The sequence below is a fragment of the Melospiza georgiana genome, chromosome 7 (assembly GCF_028018845.1).
Source record: "Melospiza georgiana isolate bMelGeo1 chromosome 7, bMelGeo1.pri, whole genome shotgun sequence".
NCBI lineage: Eukaryota > Metazoa > Chordata > Aves > Passeriformes > Passerellidae > Melospiza > Melospiza georgiana.
The window spans coordinates 22,017,547-22,033,909 of NC_080436.1; the positions used below are offsets into that span (position 1 = coordinate 22,017,547).

The window sequence follows — 16,363 nt, forward strand, 5'->3', positions numbered from 1 at the left end:
GAGAGATTACATCTTTTATAGAGCATTGATCAACCTTCAAGCCTAGAAACTGAAGGCTGCAAGTGAGGTAGGTCTATTTGCCTCTGATTACGGAGTGTCCCTGGCCCTGTCACCTGGCTGAGAGAAATCAGTTCATTCTCCCCTTGCAGTTTGAGGGCACTACTAAAAGATGCTGTGCAGCAGTCTCTGCAGAGACCTTGAAGATTGATGGGCTGGTGGAGCCTGGAACTGTGTTGATTCTGCAACCATAGCAAGCCTGTCTGCCTGCCTTGCAGTATTACTCCTCCTCCATTAAGTAAGTGGTTCTAGCATCCAGGCTAGCCAGCTTGGCAGCTTTTGGGCCACAAGGTTAAAATGCTTCAGAACCTGAGAAAACATTAGCTCTTTCTGTTTTGAAACCTCTCATTTGAAAGTGATAGTTCTTTGTGTTTGTCTGACTTGTCTCTACAAGCAATATTAACTTATAATTCATCAAGAGAGAGGAAATGTCACCCGAAACTTGCTGAGGAATATAGGATCAGCACTAATACAAATCAATACAAGTTACTTTCCTGATTCATAATGTGTGCCAGTTGCAATTCCCATGGCTGAAGGCAGCTTGCCTAATATATTTGTCTAGTACTTGAATCCATGCCCAGCTCTGCAGAATATAAGATTTTCATTTAAAAGTAACAGTGAGTTTTGAGGCTTGTTGAGAGATTTCATATTGCCATTGAAGTACACAGGTTTTTAAATGTGTTTGGATGTGTGCCCTAAGAAAAGTCCTAGTGATGATGGTGAATGAGCAGCACTATTTCCAGCTCAGAGTCATCATGGTCAGCAGGGACATTTTCCTGAAGGGTTCATCATTCATGTGCTGGTGCATCACTTGTACTGTGCTCAGTGTGCCTGAGACAGGAGGACTGAGTCCTGCACCTCTCATGAGTCACCTTTACATTCCCTGCAAATATAGCTGGAAAATTCTTTTTTCCTTTTTTTTTTCCCTCAATCTGAATTATTGGTTGTTTTGGGATAAAAAATACTTAAACTGATTTAAGACTTTCCTCCTGATTTTTGACTCATACATCAATGCTTCACAGAAGTTACATAGTTGGATAAAGACTTTACCAGAGTCTCTAGGCAGCTTTGAAGAGGACTAGTATATTGTGCAGTTCAAATGTTAATTCAAGCAAACATAACCAAAAATATTTTATTCGTATTACAGGAAAATCTTGAATAAGCTAGAGCAGTAATTTTTTTATTATATTTTTTTAATTTACAGCCCAGAATCTAAGGCACTAATTAAAAGTGTAAATCTTTATTATTTGATTTAAGACATTTGGAGGACAAGATCTGAATCTAAAATTAAGCTATTTTCTCTTCCTCTAATTGTTCAATATAGCATTTGTACTGCATAATCTGTCAGGGAATATCAATAAATATGCACACAATTTGTATGAAAAGAAAGCTTTTTTGCTGTTTATTTTATTAAAAATAGCACCATTTTACTGCAGCAGAGTAGAGAATTCTTGCAAATAACTCCTGCATATTTTGAGTTTACATATTGTACTGTTTCGAGCAGTAAAATAAATTAATATATAACTTCAAAAGTGCATCAAAGAGACAATATAAACTTGTCCCTTTAAGTGGGAGACAACAAAAGCCCTTTATGTATTGTCACTTGCTGGGAGACTTGGAAGCATTAACAAAACCAAACTCATATTTTAGTCTTTGCTTGACAAGGCAGAAAAGGAAATATTAATTTCTTTTGCCATTATTAAGGGCTACCACTTTTCTGCCTCTTAGAGAAATCTATCCTATTTAAAGCAAACACAAACCCCACTGAGCTTCCTTAACCACGGTATTAATACACTCTTGGAATACATTCAAACATCTGCTTGCTAAAAAGCTTGTGGCAGAGAAAGGAGTTTCTGGCCTTCAGTTGGGGTGGTGTAAATGACCATAGGGAAGTCCTTAGCTGTTTTTAATGCTTCAAATTTCTTTGTGGGCAGATTAAAAAAATTATATGAATATTTTAAAATTTTCATGTTATAAATGGAGTCTACTTAGATGTCTAGCAACTTTGAAATGACAGTGATTCTCAGCTGAAATACCACTGCTACTACTGATGTAGAAAATACATTTGTTCTGCTTGTTTTATATCAGGAGCTTTGGTGGTCTTGCCTCAGTTCGGCAGCAAGCCATTATTCTTACATCTCATTTTGTACGTGTTTTGTCTCACACCTTTCTGGGAGCTGGGTAAGGTGCCACATGTTCCTTTTTCCTTTGCCTGTCTCAGGTAGGAGATCAGACTTACTTGTCAGCTCTGATACCTGTTCCCACCTCTTCTTCTGCCTCCAGCTTCCTCCATTATAAATATTCTAGTTGGGAGTTTTCTGTCAAAAATATCGGCAGGTAACCAGCAATGATTCTTTGCTAGACCTGTCAAATTATACGTTGTGCTATTAAGTAACAGGATATGGCATCAATGAAACTGAAGCTGACACTGTTTCTCTGTAATCCTTTTCAATGGGCATCTTGTTACTGGCAAGGAACTTTCAGAAATCTACTAAATTAAAGGAAAAGACAATCAACTTCACTGTGGTCTGCCCCAACTTGTGCCACACAAACTTCAGCTTAGAATATTTATGTAGCTATAAAAGAATGACTTTGCCAATCAGCTGCTTAGCTGAGATACTCCTTTAGCATATATATTCCAGAAAATTGAGAATATTAACTTGTGTATTTTTGCCATCAACATACACAGGTCTCTGAAAGACTTTACCCATGCCTTTTTGCCCTTTTTTTTGTCTTCAGGAAATACTATTTTTTTCTCCACTGAACTTGTGTTCTGGCATATCTTGTTTGCTTTTGAAATCCACAAATAACCTATAATTTTTAATACATTTTAATCCTAAAGATCAGACTTCTGCTGTCTTATACAAAAATTAAAATTACCATATCAGTAAGATCTTGCTCCAGAATAGTTAAGTGGAGCTGGGCACCTCCTGTCCCCATTTGTGCTAATGGCTTTAGCTTTGTATGATGTGCCCTTAAGAATATTATTTTTGACAATCACAGCCCATGTTTTGTTCAAGTCAGTTTTCTGGTTTGCTTTTTTTTTTTTTTTTTTTTTTTTTTTTTTAAATCTAATAATTATTTACCTGCCAGCCTTTTACTTTTTTTCACTCGTGGAGGCAAAGGCTTTCAGGACTTTCATGATGTTTAGTGCTACTCTTAGTAGTACTGTTAGTAGTCTCCCTGGATTTGGAGCTCTGCCAGCTGGATTTAGAGTTCTGCCGCCTTTCCTCCCTCGAGGCTGTGCTAGTTCTCAGAGCCATTTTTTCCACCCTCTGCAGATTCCTTCCTAGAGTGGATAACTTCAATTGTCGCAGTGTGTCAGCAGGCTAACCAAGATTCTGGACTGTTGAAAGACTGGGAATGATGTTTCTGTTCACAGTTCCAGCCACAACCCAGTCAACTGTAAAAAACCAGGATAAGTTCATGAACGCATACAGCTTAGACAGGTTGCAGATTTCCTTAGAGTTTCTCTTTCCTTTGGTTAAAAGACACCACACACATACATTTCAGATATATGTGTAATACACTGCTCAAGTCTTTGTAATAAAAATGCATAGTAAACTTATTCTAAGTAAATCATGTCTGAGGTGCTACTGTGGGAAATGAGCTGACACCCCAAGTGTTTTTTGGTTTGTGGTGGTGGTTTTTTCACACCAATATTACAGATTCAGATGAAGGTCCTGTTTAAGTAACTTCCTGTTGTCATTTGTACTGCTGGATCACAGAATCGGAGAACCACAGAATTGTTAGGGTTGAAAGGGACCTCTGAAGATCATTATCTAGATATTCAATTGTACCAGAGCTTCCAGATACCCCATTCTTCCCATGAAATACCATTCTTGCCTTTGGGTAGTTAGCCCTCAATATTTTCTCTGGACCTTGCACTTCCCAGAGCAAGCTGTGCCTGCTGCCCTGGCTTGCAGCATCCTCTTCCCATACAGCTCTCTCTGGTGCCACTCAAAGATCACATCCCAGAACTGCACCTCTCCTCTCCAGTGATGCTCTGGCTCAGTGGTGTGACCTAGATCAGTGAGTACTTTCATATCAGCACTAAGCCACGTGTTGGTGGTGTAATCACTGGGAAAAAAAAAAAGCTGTGCCCATGCTAGGACTTGTTTACCAACAGAGATAATTTGCATTTTACTGGCACCATTTCTAGTATGCTTTTTGGTATATTGGCAAAATCAGGCTTTATATCAATACAATGAGCACCCTTACATAAGCACAACAAACAGAACTAGTCAAAGTGTGGCTTCTGCAGCTGTACCTAGTTTTGTAGGTGCAATTGTACGGGCCAGAATGCCAGGTCAGAGTGAGGACTTTGCTGTATTTACAGGGGATGCATTACAGGATGTAACAGCAAAGCCTGCTTCAACTAGAGTAGTGATATTTGTGCACAGTTGATTCTACTATTGGTAAAGCAGGAAACAAAAATAAGAGTTCTGTCTTGGCATGTTGTACCTAGTATTACTAAAAGTAAGGCTTTTATGAGTACATCATCTGTGAATAGTAATGTCTGTTGAGTGTACTTTGTATGTTTTGATGATATGCCAGTACAACTTAAAAAATGTTGTGCCTAAGCTGCCTAATTTCTGTTTCTCAATTATTAGAAACACAATGTTGATTAGTTTAGGTTACTGTTACTCTTGGATAAATTAGATTTTTAAAGAAATCATAAAAACAGTATGTGTCAGGAAAAATGTTATTTTTGAGTCTACATTCAAATTCCTTTTCTGAATTACACAAATTATGCAAGATCCAAAGCAATTGATAAAGGCCTTTAAAAGAAAACTAACACCTAAATTTTTGAATCAACAAATGTTTGGTTTTTTTCAATGCTGTGAACATCCTAGGAGATACAGAGAAGAGAGAAAGAAGTGTTCAGGAATTTTAAAGCACCTCGCTGTTTTGAGGAATTATTTTTTTTTAGTTTGAGTTCTATTTTTAATGCCTTAACTGGTATTTTAATCTTCCTAGAGTAGAGGCTACTCATTTGCTGGATTTACTCTGTGTTCCTGGGGTTTTGTTTCAGACATTATTCCATAGCTTGCCTTAATCCAGGAAGCCTTATGAGATTTAGCTGATACACAGGAAAGGATGGTAACTTCTGTACTTTCCCCTTTGGGTAGTTTCCTGCAGTGTTTCAGCAATTCATAGAGTAGAGGGAATTAGAGCAATAGGCAATTTTCTGAATTAAAATCTGAACCTACACTGACAGTACTTCTGATCTGTCATGTGACTCTGGAAATTAATGGTGGGTATGGCAAACACTCCTAACAAGAGAAACACTCGAGTTCTTGATGCTAAGCCCATGTTGCAGGGCTCTGAGCACACCACCTGGATTTGCTGCCTCTTTCCCTACACCTAGGGTTTTATTGTCTGTACTCAAGGCCAGCTCAGATATGGTGCTGCTCTGTAACCTTGGATCAAAGTGCTGCGAAAACAACCAAGTTGCAAGACAGAGGTATGAGAAGTCTTGTCTGGGTCCTCTGCTGTGTTCAGGCTCAGACCTTTGCCTGTGGTTCTTGCCTGAGCAATGCTGTGGCTGTGCTGGGTCCTTGCCTGAGCCTTACACAGCAGCAGAGCCCAGTCCTGCACATGGATGATCCTGACCTTGCCTGCTGATGGAGCTCTCTGGCTGCAGCTTGCACCTGCCTGTCCCCAGACTCACCTGGCAGTCCCTGCACTGTTGGCTGGCTCTGGCTGCTGCCCCTGGCCCTGTCTGGGCTCCTGGCAGGGTGTCCCCTGCTTGGTGTGGGCCCTGGCCCTGTCTGGGCTCCTGGCAGGGTGTCCCCTGCTTGGTGTGGTCCCTGGCCCTGTCTGGGCTCCTGGCAGGATGTCCCCTGCTCGGTGTGGCCCCTGGCCCTGCTGCATCGCTGGTACTCGTGGCTCCTGGCTCACCTGCCCTCCCGGGCAGCCCAGCCCCTGTTGCTGCTGACATGATTTGCTCAGGCAGAAGCTTTTCATCCTTTCTTCCTCAAGGGTGGCCTAGATGAAGAGCTCTGCCAGTCCCATAAAAGCCAAGCAAGCTGCCCTGAGAGATGGGAACCTGAGGTTTTTATAATGTTCAGATTTGACTGGAAATCTTGTAGACTTACTTGAAGGGAAGGATTTATCCAGCAGCACTGAACAATTTAATTTCTCATTTGTAAATCATAATGTTTGAGAGAAATTATGAAATGTGACCAAGGCTTATTTTGATTTTAAGTGCTGTTTGATTTCCCGGGAAGCACTGCTCATCAGACCTCAAATATTCCAGGACAAAAAAAAAAAACCCAAACCACCAAAAAAAAAAAAAAAAAAAAAAAAAAAACCCCAAAAAAACCCAAAAAAACCCAAAAAAACCCAACCAAAACCAAACCAAACCAAACAAAAAAAAAAAACCAACCAAAAATACAAAAATAAGCAATCAAAAAAACCCCCCAAAAAACCCAAAAATAAGCCAAACAAAAAGAAAAACCACCCAAAAAAACAAAAGAAAAACCTTAAAACAAACAAAACCAACAAAACAAAACAAAAACTAACAAAAAAAAAAGAGAAAATAAAACCCCTCCAAAAAACCCCAGAAGGTAAAAAAGAACATCTAAATGTAATCACAGTTTTTTGTTCTATTGCTGAGTTTCATATACAGGCACACTTACAGCATTTAGATTAAAAAATTATTTCAACTTACATCCCCAAAACTGAAAGGAAAACTTTTAGAAATTTTTAAACCTCAAGAGCTCAAGCACGCTATAAACATTACTGCATTGAAGCTTGTAGCTTTCTAGTAAAATATGGACTGTTTCTGTAGGGGGATAGAATATAAGAAAATAAAGATAGTGTAGGAAATAATCTTACCCCTAAGGAGTTGCAGCTGGGCCAATTATCAAAGATTAGGAACAGGCCTGACTTTAACAGGCCACAGCTCTAAGCAATGAGAAGAAGAGTGCTATAAAAGAGTGGGGAGGCTGGTTGAGAAGGGAACTAGAGTTGGTTTGCTACTTTGTGAGGACGAAAGAGTCAGTGCCCTGAGGAGCTACCCACGAGAAACACAGAGAAGGTATGAAACTTTTGATAACGAGACAACAGTATGGAACCTTTGTGATAAGATGGCAATGTGTTTCTTCCCTGATACTGTGAAAAGAAAATGAACAAAGGCTGGGGTTATTTACTCAAATGATGAATAGCCTTTTCTAATTAATGTATTGTTTTGGTCCTTCCATGATCATCTAACAAAGCTAAAACTGTGCTCCTGCTTAAATGGTGGCATTTACTCTTCCCCCCTGTTGGCTGCATTTTTTTCATGTCTCCCTTGTTTATCCTGTGTGTGGCTTGTTTGGCTAACCAGTAACTAGCCAATGTTTTTGGATGAGCCAAATCAGGATCTAGCTGTCGACCAGATTAGATCCTTGATCTTGTGAGGCTGTGTGAAATCTCATCCTCAGAAAATATGCTCCCAGTTTTGCTACAGAGTTTTTTCATGACCTTTAGCAAATCCCTTAAGCTTTTTCTGTTTCCACTTGTGAACTGAGGTAATTCTATTCTCCAGTCTTTTTGTATGTAAATTAATGTGAGGATTAATTTATTGATATGCATGAGATGTCCATATCCTACAGTGATGAAAGCCATAGGAGTTCCTAGATCAAATCTTCTATATATTTGAATTTTATTCATTCACAGCTATGGAGAGTTTATTCCTGCTATAAGCTTCAGTAAGCTGGACACCTCCACATCATCTTAATTATATTAAACTGTAGTTCAAAAGCAACAATAACATTTAGTTCACTGTCATTTTCATGATGACTGTATCCTAAATTCATTCAAATAATCATAGCTCAGACTGTGATTCCTGCAGGTCCCAAAAAGGCTATTGTTGCCAATATATGAATGGCTAGCATGTAGATATTATAAATGGATGCAAAATTCTGAATTTTGAGTGTTTGAAATTCATAATGATTGATGTGCCATCATGATTTAGGCCACTGGGGTTCATGGTGCTGGAATGAGCTAGTAATATTTAGCTGGTGATTTTAAAGTTTTGATTGGTTTGGCAGCAAGAGCAAGCTAACAGCACAATGTGTTCCCATGGCCTGGTTTGAAAAGCTGAATGGGTGGATGTGGAGGCTTAGCTGCTGTAACAGGGGCTCCCAGCCTGCAAAGCCAGCTGTGACACTGAGGAACCAGCTCTGATTACACACAGGGTGCATCTGCTCTCCAGCTCTGCAGAGAAGCTCATCCAGGCTCCGTTATTCCTTTTATGTCTTCAATATCCCTGTCAGGGCTTCTCACTTTCAAAGGGCTTGAGACAAAGATGTGAGCATTTCCTCTACCTGTGGCCTGAAAACCAGGTTAACAAAAAAATCTAAAAAAAATTTTTTTTCCCAGGACCAGTAACAGCTTGGGTTGTGGCACATAAGTAAGTAATTGAAATACCCATTTCACTGTATAGCAACAAAATTTATTTATAGCTTAATCATAATTGGCTCAATAAACATTAATATCCAGAACACAGCTTTTTCTAGAAGTTTAAAAGGACTAATCTGCTGAGTGGAACAGCTTGCAAAGGTTTACAAGGGGGGGAAGGGAGAAGAAAAGAAATGAAGGCATCAAGGCCTTCAACCTAAGGAAAAAATAGAAATGGCTTATTTTGTAAAGCATCACTATGCTTTGATGGACCTTAACTTCAGTGAAACTTCACGTCCAATTCCAATGAAGGGTTTTCAATGTAAACATTCCACTGTTTCCATCTCAACATGAGGAAGAACTTCTTTGCATTCAGTATTGCAGAGCACTGGAACACACTGCCCAGGGAGGATGTGAAGTCTTCTCTGAAGACATTTGAAACCCACCTGGACACGTTCCTGTGTAACTTGCTCTAGGTGACCCTGCCCTGGTTGGGGCAGGGTTGGACTGGATGATCTCAAGAGGTCTCTTCTAACCCAAATGATTCTGTATTAAGTACAATGTGTTTTGTGATGTGAATCACCAAGAAGATACTCATGTGTTCTCTGAGCAGAAACCAAGCTAAGCTGTAAGCTTTGATGAAAGGAAGCATCCTAGTAACAATAATGGTACCTATTTAACTGTGCATTCACTAGAGGAGAAAGGGAGGTGGAAGCATTTAGTCTGCTCCCATCAGCACCAGCTGCTGTCATGTCAGCCTTCATATCTCATGACATTGTTTAAAGCACAGCCATCCCTCAGTGCTGCCAAATTAGAGGCTTTCAGACCTTACCTACGTAATTGGAGAGAGCTGTGCTGCTGTATGTCATAGTCATAACTGCATTTCTAGGACCCTTGTGGAAGAGAGGGTGGTTTTACTTCACTCATTTCTCTGAGGTAGACTAAGTAACAGTAGAGAGAAGAGTTCCTTGTCACTCTGGGTTAGTCTGTAGTAGGTTATATTGCTGTTTTGGTTGCATCTGCTGCCTTGTATTCAGAAAAAAAAGTAGCTTGGGTGGATGCTATCCCTTGTCTATGCTACTAGCATACCTACCATTGCTTATGAACCCCAGTCCTTATGCTTGTCTGTGATTTTATATTGGTATTGCTTACATCTGAAATTAATTAGTTGGTCTGCAATGTCATTGTAAGTACTAACATGATCTTGGCTAAATTCTGCAAACCTAGAAAAGGAGTCTGACTTATTTTGATCTGAGCATATTTTTGTCCCATCTGCAGAGGGTACTGCAGGGAACTTTCAAGAGGTCCGAGCATGGCTTTAACTCTCCTGCCATAGCGGCCTACATGGTTTTATATTTCACCGGTTTTGGTAGTAACCTGGCTATGTAAAGCCTTCATTCACTTTGGAATCTATCATTTGGTGACTGATTCAGAGAGCAGTGATTTGTAATGAGTCCTATCGGTTTGTCCGGAACCCCCTAACCCGGCAGGTTGCTGTTTGCAGTGTGCGGGACGGGCGCGGCCGAGCCGGGGCTGTGGGGCCCTTCCCCGCGCCGTGCCCAGGCCTTGTCCTGGAACGCACGGAACGCTTCCCGCTGCTTGTAAACCCGCTGCGCCGGAAGGGTCCTCCTGTGGAAGCTGCTCGTTTCAACGAATTACAGAGTGCGGGTGCACTCTAGAAATCCCCAAAATTGTAGGGATTAGTTGGGCAATAATCAGGACAAAAATAACCATAATGGTGTCAGGTGTTAACCAGCAATTTAAAGAGTGATGTGGCAGTAGCATCACAGAAATTCATGGCTCAAAACGAGCCACCTCCAACCTCCTCCCCCCCAACAACTGAGTACAGATGTAGAAGTTGGCTGTTTTCCATCAATAGTGAGTAACCCATTTTCTCTGCTGATTGATTTGGCCTGTGCTGTTGCTCTTTTACTACTTTTTTATGCTATTCCTGGCAGAAAGGTCTTGGCATTAAATTTAATGCCGAATGACAATTTAGTACTTCCTCTTCCAAGTCTTGCTGACCTTCAGTTTTGTGGCAAATAATTTTTAATTTGTATATAGGAAAATACTCCAATCATGTAACTTTTAAAAATGAGATTGAGAAGAATCATTAATTTAGCAAAAAATGTGTGATATTTTTATTCTACTGCTAGAAGTCTCTATACTAAGCTAAACTTTTGCTTAGGAGAAAATGGAAGAGCAGTGCAGAAATATTTGCAAGTTGCTGATGCACCTGGTGAATCAATCATTAAGCAGTGGCTAGGACTTCCTTCAGCTTCTCAGCAAAAGCAAACTAGAAGTAACTTGCTTTCCTTTTTGAAATAACCTTCAATTAACTGAGTCCTTACTGAACTAATCACACACACAAAATATTAAAGGACATTATCCCAAATGGAACAAAGTATCTAACGGGTGTTAGTTGTTACACGTATATTTTCTTGACTCTAAATCACACTTCATCATACTTCCTAACCATTTCTGAGGTTCTGTTCTTTTAGACAGTGCTATAGCTTTCCTGCTAGCATCCTGTATTAGTTCTAATTACCTTAAGTTCATTCTATAGCAGGAAGTAAGATTTTGGACTATATGGAAATCTTATGTTACCACTTTTCTTCTCAGAGCTCTATAAGTCTTAGAATGCAAAGCATTCAAAGTAGGGGTGAGACTGTAGACTACACAAATAACTATTTTCTAAATTACTCCATAGTAAGTAAAATCCTGATGATATCATTGAACACTTGACACTACTTAGAGTGTAGGAAAAAAAAAATCCATACTATTATTAACAGCAGAATTTTGTTTAACCCAAGGTTGAAGGGTTTTTTAAACCTTGCACTGTATAATTGGAAGTGCTGGAGACGTTTAATCATGATTCTTATTTGTTTAAATCACTTGGTACTGGTTAGCGAGGGGAGCATTTTTAGCTGTCCTCAGTCCTTCTCGGTGTCGTGAACTGAGGCAGTGTCTGCGCTGAAGTGACACGCTGCAGCTGTCCTACTCATCCTGGAGAGGGCTACTCGTCATTGGGTATTTGAACACTTTGCAGGACTGCAGCACGATCACCGATGAAAGAAAATGCTTTCCTCACGTCCTCAAATTCGAATACGAGTCATCTGGAGCAGCAGCAGCAGCACGCTCAGCAGTGACACTTCTAGTGAGCTGTGCTCCAGAGCAGCCTGCGTGCTCATGCTATCGGCCTAACAGGTGCTTCAGCATCCGCCCCGCGACGTGGCTTCCCTCCCTCCCTGCCTCCCTCCGGGGCTGCCCGGCCGCGGCGGGGTCCGGCACTCCGCCGGCAGGGCCATGGCCTGCACGGGCTCTGCCCGCCGCTCTGGGCAGGACCTCCAGGTGCTTCCCGAGGCGCAGAGCATCGCAGCGAGCCGCGGGGTGAGCGGGGAAGGGCGATGGCCGGAGCGGCAGGCAGGCAGGTAGGTTACGGGGTGCCGGGGAAGGCAGCGAGCCCCGGGGTGCGCGGGGCCGCTCCCGCGGGCCGCACCTGCGAGAGCGCCCGCGCTCGTCCCTGGGGCGGGGGCACGGCCTCGCCCCGCACCGGCACCGCCCGGGGCCCCGGCCCCGCGCTCGGCTCCGTCTCTCCGCAGCGGCGCTGGGCGAGCGGCCGGGGCCGGCGGCGCCGCCCGCCTCTGCCTCCTCCCCCTCGGTGCCCTGCCTCCTCCCTCCGCCGGGCGGGCGGCCGGCTGCTCGGGCAGGGCGGGCGGGAGGCAGAGCGCGGCGGAAAGGTGTTGCTGGAGGGGAACTTTGGAGAAGGTCGCCGGGTGCCTGGGCGCTCCGGCAGCATCATGGCGGAGCAGGGCGAGTCGCCGGTGCACGTCCAGCAGCCCCAGCCGGCGCCCGCACCCGCCGCCCCGGCCGCCGGCTGGCCCATCTGCAGGGACGCCTACGAGCTGCAGGAGGTGATCGGTCAGTGGAGCGGGGGCGCGGCGGGGCGGAGGTGGGGAAGGAAGGCAGGGATGCCGCGGCCGGCTCTGGGCCTACCGGCGCTCGCTCTCCCGCAGGCAGGGCTCGCTCACTGCGGCGGACGCACCCGGCACTGCAGCGGCGGCTGCTGCAAACTTTATCCGCCCGGCAGCGGGCGGCCCCGGGGGGCGGCGGCTCCTGCTTGAAGCCGCCGTGCCCCGCCCGGTGCGGCTCGGCGGAGGCGCCGCTGTCCTGCGGTGCATCGTCACTCCAGCCTTGACCTGCCGCTCTGCGCTGGGACCCCGGCAACTCCGCGGATGCGCTCTGTGTGCTTTGTGTGTCTGCGCTGTGTGTCCGTGGATGCGCACATGTGCGTGCATCCGCTTAGATTACTCTGCATTTTTTCCGGTGCTTTCATGGGGGAGGTAAATCTCACCCGTAGATCTGCTGCTCACGTGACGACTCTCTGTTAATCAGTGTGTATATATACACGTATATACATATTTAAACTATTTCCACTTCTCCCTCACTGTTTCATCTTGTTCGCATCTCCTTATGCCCCTCGGCCCTATGCCCGTCGGTGGCACGTAAGGCCAGCGGGGGATTACAGCTTCGCTTTCACCCCAGCCAACCTGCTTTTGACCCGGTTTGCCATGAGAAGTTTAACCCGTCTGCTGGCCCCCTCCCAAAGAAGGGGACTTTCTTGGTTGTGTGCTTCAGCACTTTGTTCACGTATCCAACTAATGCAGATCAGATGTGTTCACTCTCCATTCCCTTTACTTGGTTAAAGTTCTTTTGAATTTTACTTTATGAAATGCTAGCTGTTGTTGCAAGTATGTGCGATGGAAAGTTTTTCATCTCTTGCCCTAGGTGCTGCTTGTTGCTAACGATCTACTTTGGGAAAACTTGCTTTTATTTGTATGTAACATTTTAAACTTCTAGCAAACACTGCAGATGGCAAAGACCAGCTCTGATTGCTGTTTCTCACAAATAAGGCCACTTAAGTGAGAAAAGTCCAGGTGACTTGCCTGCTGATGCTGTTGATTATCTTCAGTATTACACTAATTGCTAATTGTTGTCAGGCTGATGAGCACCAGAACTTCATGTTATCAATCTGGAAGTTGTGTATATTCAGCTTTGTCATTAAGCTTTTTTATTTTCCACAGGCAGAAACAAAATAGTTGAGAGAAGTACTTCCTTAAAATAGGATGGCTTCTTGTTGACCCAGGTGGTACCTTTGTGTTTTTGTTTGTACTTCCAGGCTGTGAATAGAGACTAAGGAGGGTTCAGGTGTTCAGGTCCCTGGAGGTGGCTGACTATGTTCAGTATTGAGCAGATGTTGCCTATGGAGGCCCCCCAAAAGCATGGGTTTACTGAACAGAGGATTGTCTTCCTCAATCTGGGGAATAGGTCAAAGTTAGCCAAGTGGAGGTGATTCTACTAGCATAGAGGTGTATCTCTGCTGAGAAGATCGCTTTTCTATGGTGAAAAAGGCCTCAAAGGTGTTGGATTAATCTTTGTCTAGGGTGTAATATGGGTCATATGAGTTACTTAAATAGTAGTTGTTTTCTGTTACAGTACCTGTAGAATGCACGTGTGAGAATTTCCTTTAAAACCTCCTTTCCACTTTATTCTTTTGGTTTAAAAGCTTGTATCTTTTGATATGTAAACTGTAGTCCTGACAGCTAATATATATTTATATACATCCATTGAATGAGTGGATGTTCATTGGACTTGCAGATACTGATCTGTAGAGAAATTTCTTTGCTAGTTACCTGTGGGTGCTCCTAAATATTGATGTTATTTAACTGAATGCCTAGGGAGTAAATTGAGGTCAGGGTATATTGAATCAGATTCTTGGACACACTGAAGTTGTCTGCTGTAATTTCACTGAGCTTAGGTGTATTCCATGACTTTCTTTGAAAGTTGCTGAGATTTTTGTACCACTTGACTAAAAAAATCTTGTGCTTAGACAAACGTGTCTTTTCATTAACACCTTCTTAATTTACAGGAGACTCACTATGAGATTAAATTTAGTCTGGATACTATTAAAATAGTAAAAAACTCTAACTGAACACACCCTACCCCACTTTCTAAAAAAACCCCAGCCAAACCAAGCCCCCTGTAAATTCCATGTGTTTGACCACATGTTAACATAATTTTGGAGCTTTAGGATGAATATTGTTGGTTTTAATGAACATGGTAAGGGACTCTTCAATAATATTTTTTATATCTGAGGGAGGAGAGAATGACACAGTCTGAACTTAGTTCAGCAGCAACCCTTTGCATGTCTATGCCAGGGTTAATTATGTTCTGAACAGGAGTAGTTACCTCTTGCTGAAACAGAGCTGATCACCTCTGGAAAGCACCACATACTTCTCCCTGAGGAGCTGTGTAGTGTCAGCTGAGTTCAGTTACAGCAGCCCTTTCCCAGTTAAGTGAGAAAAAATAAAAACGCAGTGAAGCACCATTTTGAGCTTTGCAGGAGGAAAGATACACCATAATGGTTTATCACCATGCTTCCTGACAGAAGAGACTTTAGATTTGTTGGTAACTAAAGCAGAAATGCAGGAACAGCTGTTTTAGGAATTTTTAAAAGTTTTGGTGGGGATTATGAAATGAAAATAATTGTTAGTCTTGTGGGCCATCTCCATCCCTTGGGTTTAGCAGCTGGAGAAGGGCTATTCTTCTCTGTGAGAGCATGAACAGTTCTTATTGCTCATCTGTGTCTAGCCCCATGCTATGTTGAAAACCAAGGCCACATGATATGGATTTCCAATGAAAAAGCTATTTTTTTTCATTTTCTCTCCATTGTATCCTTCAGGGTGGCTGGGAGATTCAAGTGTCTGCTGAGGAGAAAATACTAGCTTTAAGGAGTGCTTCCTATGAGATGTTATTCCAAGTCTGCTTTATTTTGTAGGAGGCTGGCCAGTTCTCTGTAAACTCTTTGTGTGCAGTTTCATGATACATTTAATCTGCTCTAACAGGCAGCTGCTGAAAGGATCACATTGATCTGACAGCGAACTAGTTCTTCTGCCGGGTCAGTTTCCTGCTGGATCAGATTCCCTGTTTGACTTGCTGCTTGGCTTTGTGATTGACAGGTTTGGTGTAAGGAAGAGGCTCTTCCAATTAACGCATAGATGCTTATATTTTCTGGAGTGGGAGAAAAACACTGATTGCTCTCTATAAATGTATAGTGTAAAGAGAAGACTTTTACATTAATTTGGATTAATACAGGCTGTCTATATATAAAAGCATGTTGGAAGGGGATTCCTAATTGTTAGGAAAGGAGAGTCCAACCAACCTTCTGGCAGTAGTTACACAGATAAGAACTGTAATTGCTATTAAGGTAGAACCAGATTTAAATTAGTGAAGACCTGGGAGATCTTTTCTAAGATTTAAATGCATTAAAATGCTCAGTGGATTTTCATATGTGTGGAGAGGATTTTGTTGGTTTTTGTCTTTTTTTTTTTAGATGAATATGACTTGGATTGAAAAAATAGCAGCTAATAAAAGCAGTACTGTGAGAGGTGTTCTTAAGCAGTTTGGGTTTATAAACAAGTGTTCAGAATAAAATAACTGAAATAGAATTTCTTTGAATTTTTCATGTACAAATGAGGTTTTTTCCTCAGAAACAATATCAATATTCAAAGAAAAAGCATTTAAATGGTAATCAACATTACCACTTTATTCAGTTTTCAGTCTTTTTAAAATAGTCTTTCAGCCTTTCAGATAGTAATGAGCCCTACATCATGTGGATGAGACAAAGCAGCATTAAATATTGGTTGGCCTTTTTGTGTTCTTTTGGGTAGTGGTTTTTTGATTTATTTTTTTTTTTGTCTAGGTATGATCAAGTAGCTTTGACTTTATTTTGGAAAAGTACTTTGGAGTTGATGCTTCTCTGCCAGATGTAACTTATTGTCATCCTGCACTGATGGAAGGTGGATTCTGTTATGGAGAAGCAGTGGATTATCTTGTGATTAGGTTGAGTACTAGTTTC

The 16,363-nt window shown here is 42.3% G+C and overlaps 1 protein-coding gene across 5 annotated transcripts in view; it reads left to right on the forward strand.

The window, feature by feature from the left end:
• Window positions 1-11,078: 11,078 nt before the first annotated feature.
• The window catches only part of STK39 (serine/threonine kinase 39), a 75,990-nt gene continuing 70,705 nt past the window's right edge, over window positions 11,079-16,363 (forward strand). Inside the window, exon 1 of one of the 5 annotated variants that reach the window (XM_058028279.1) lies at window positions 11,079-11,652. Coding sequence is in view for 2 of the 5 variants with exons in the window: in XM_058028282.1 (XP_057884265.1) it covers window positions 12,246-12,366 (121 nt within the window). In the remaining 3 variants the exon portion in view is untranslated. Of the gene's footprint in view, window positions 11,653-11,687; window positions 11,877-12,147; window positions 12,367-16,363 lie in introns of those variants that run through there. The other 4 variants (XM_058028281.1, XM_058028280.1, XM_058028282.1 and 1 more) reach the window with 4 other exon arrangements.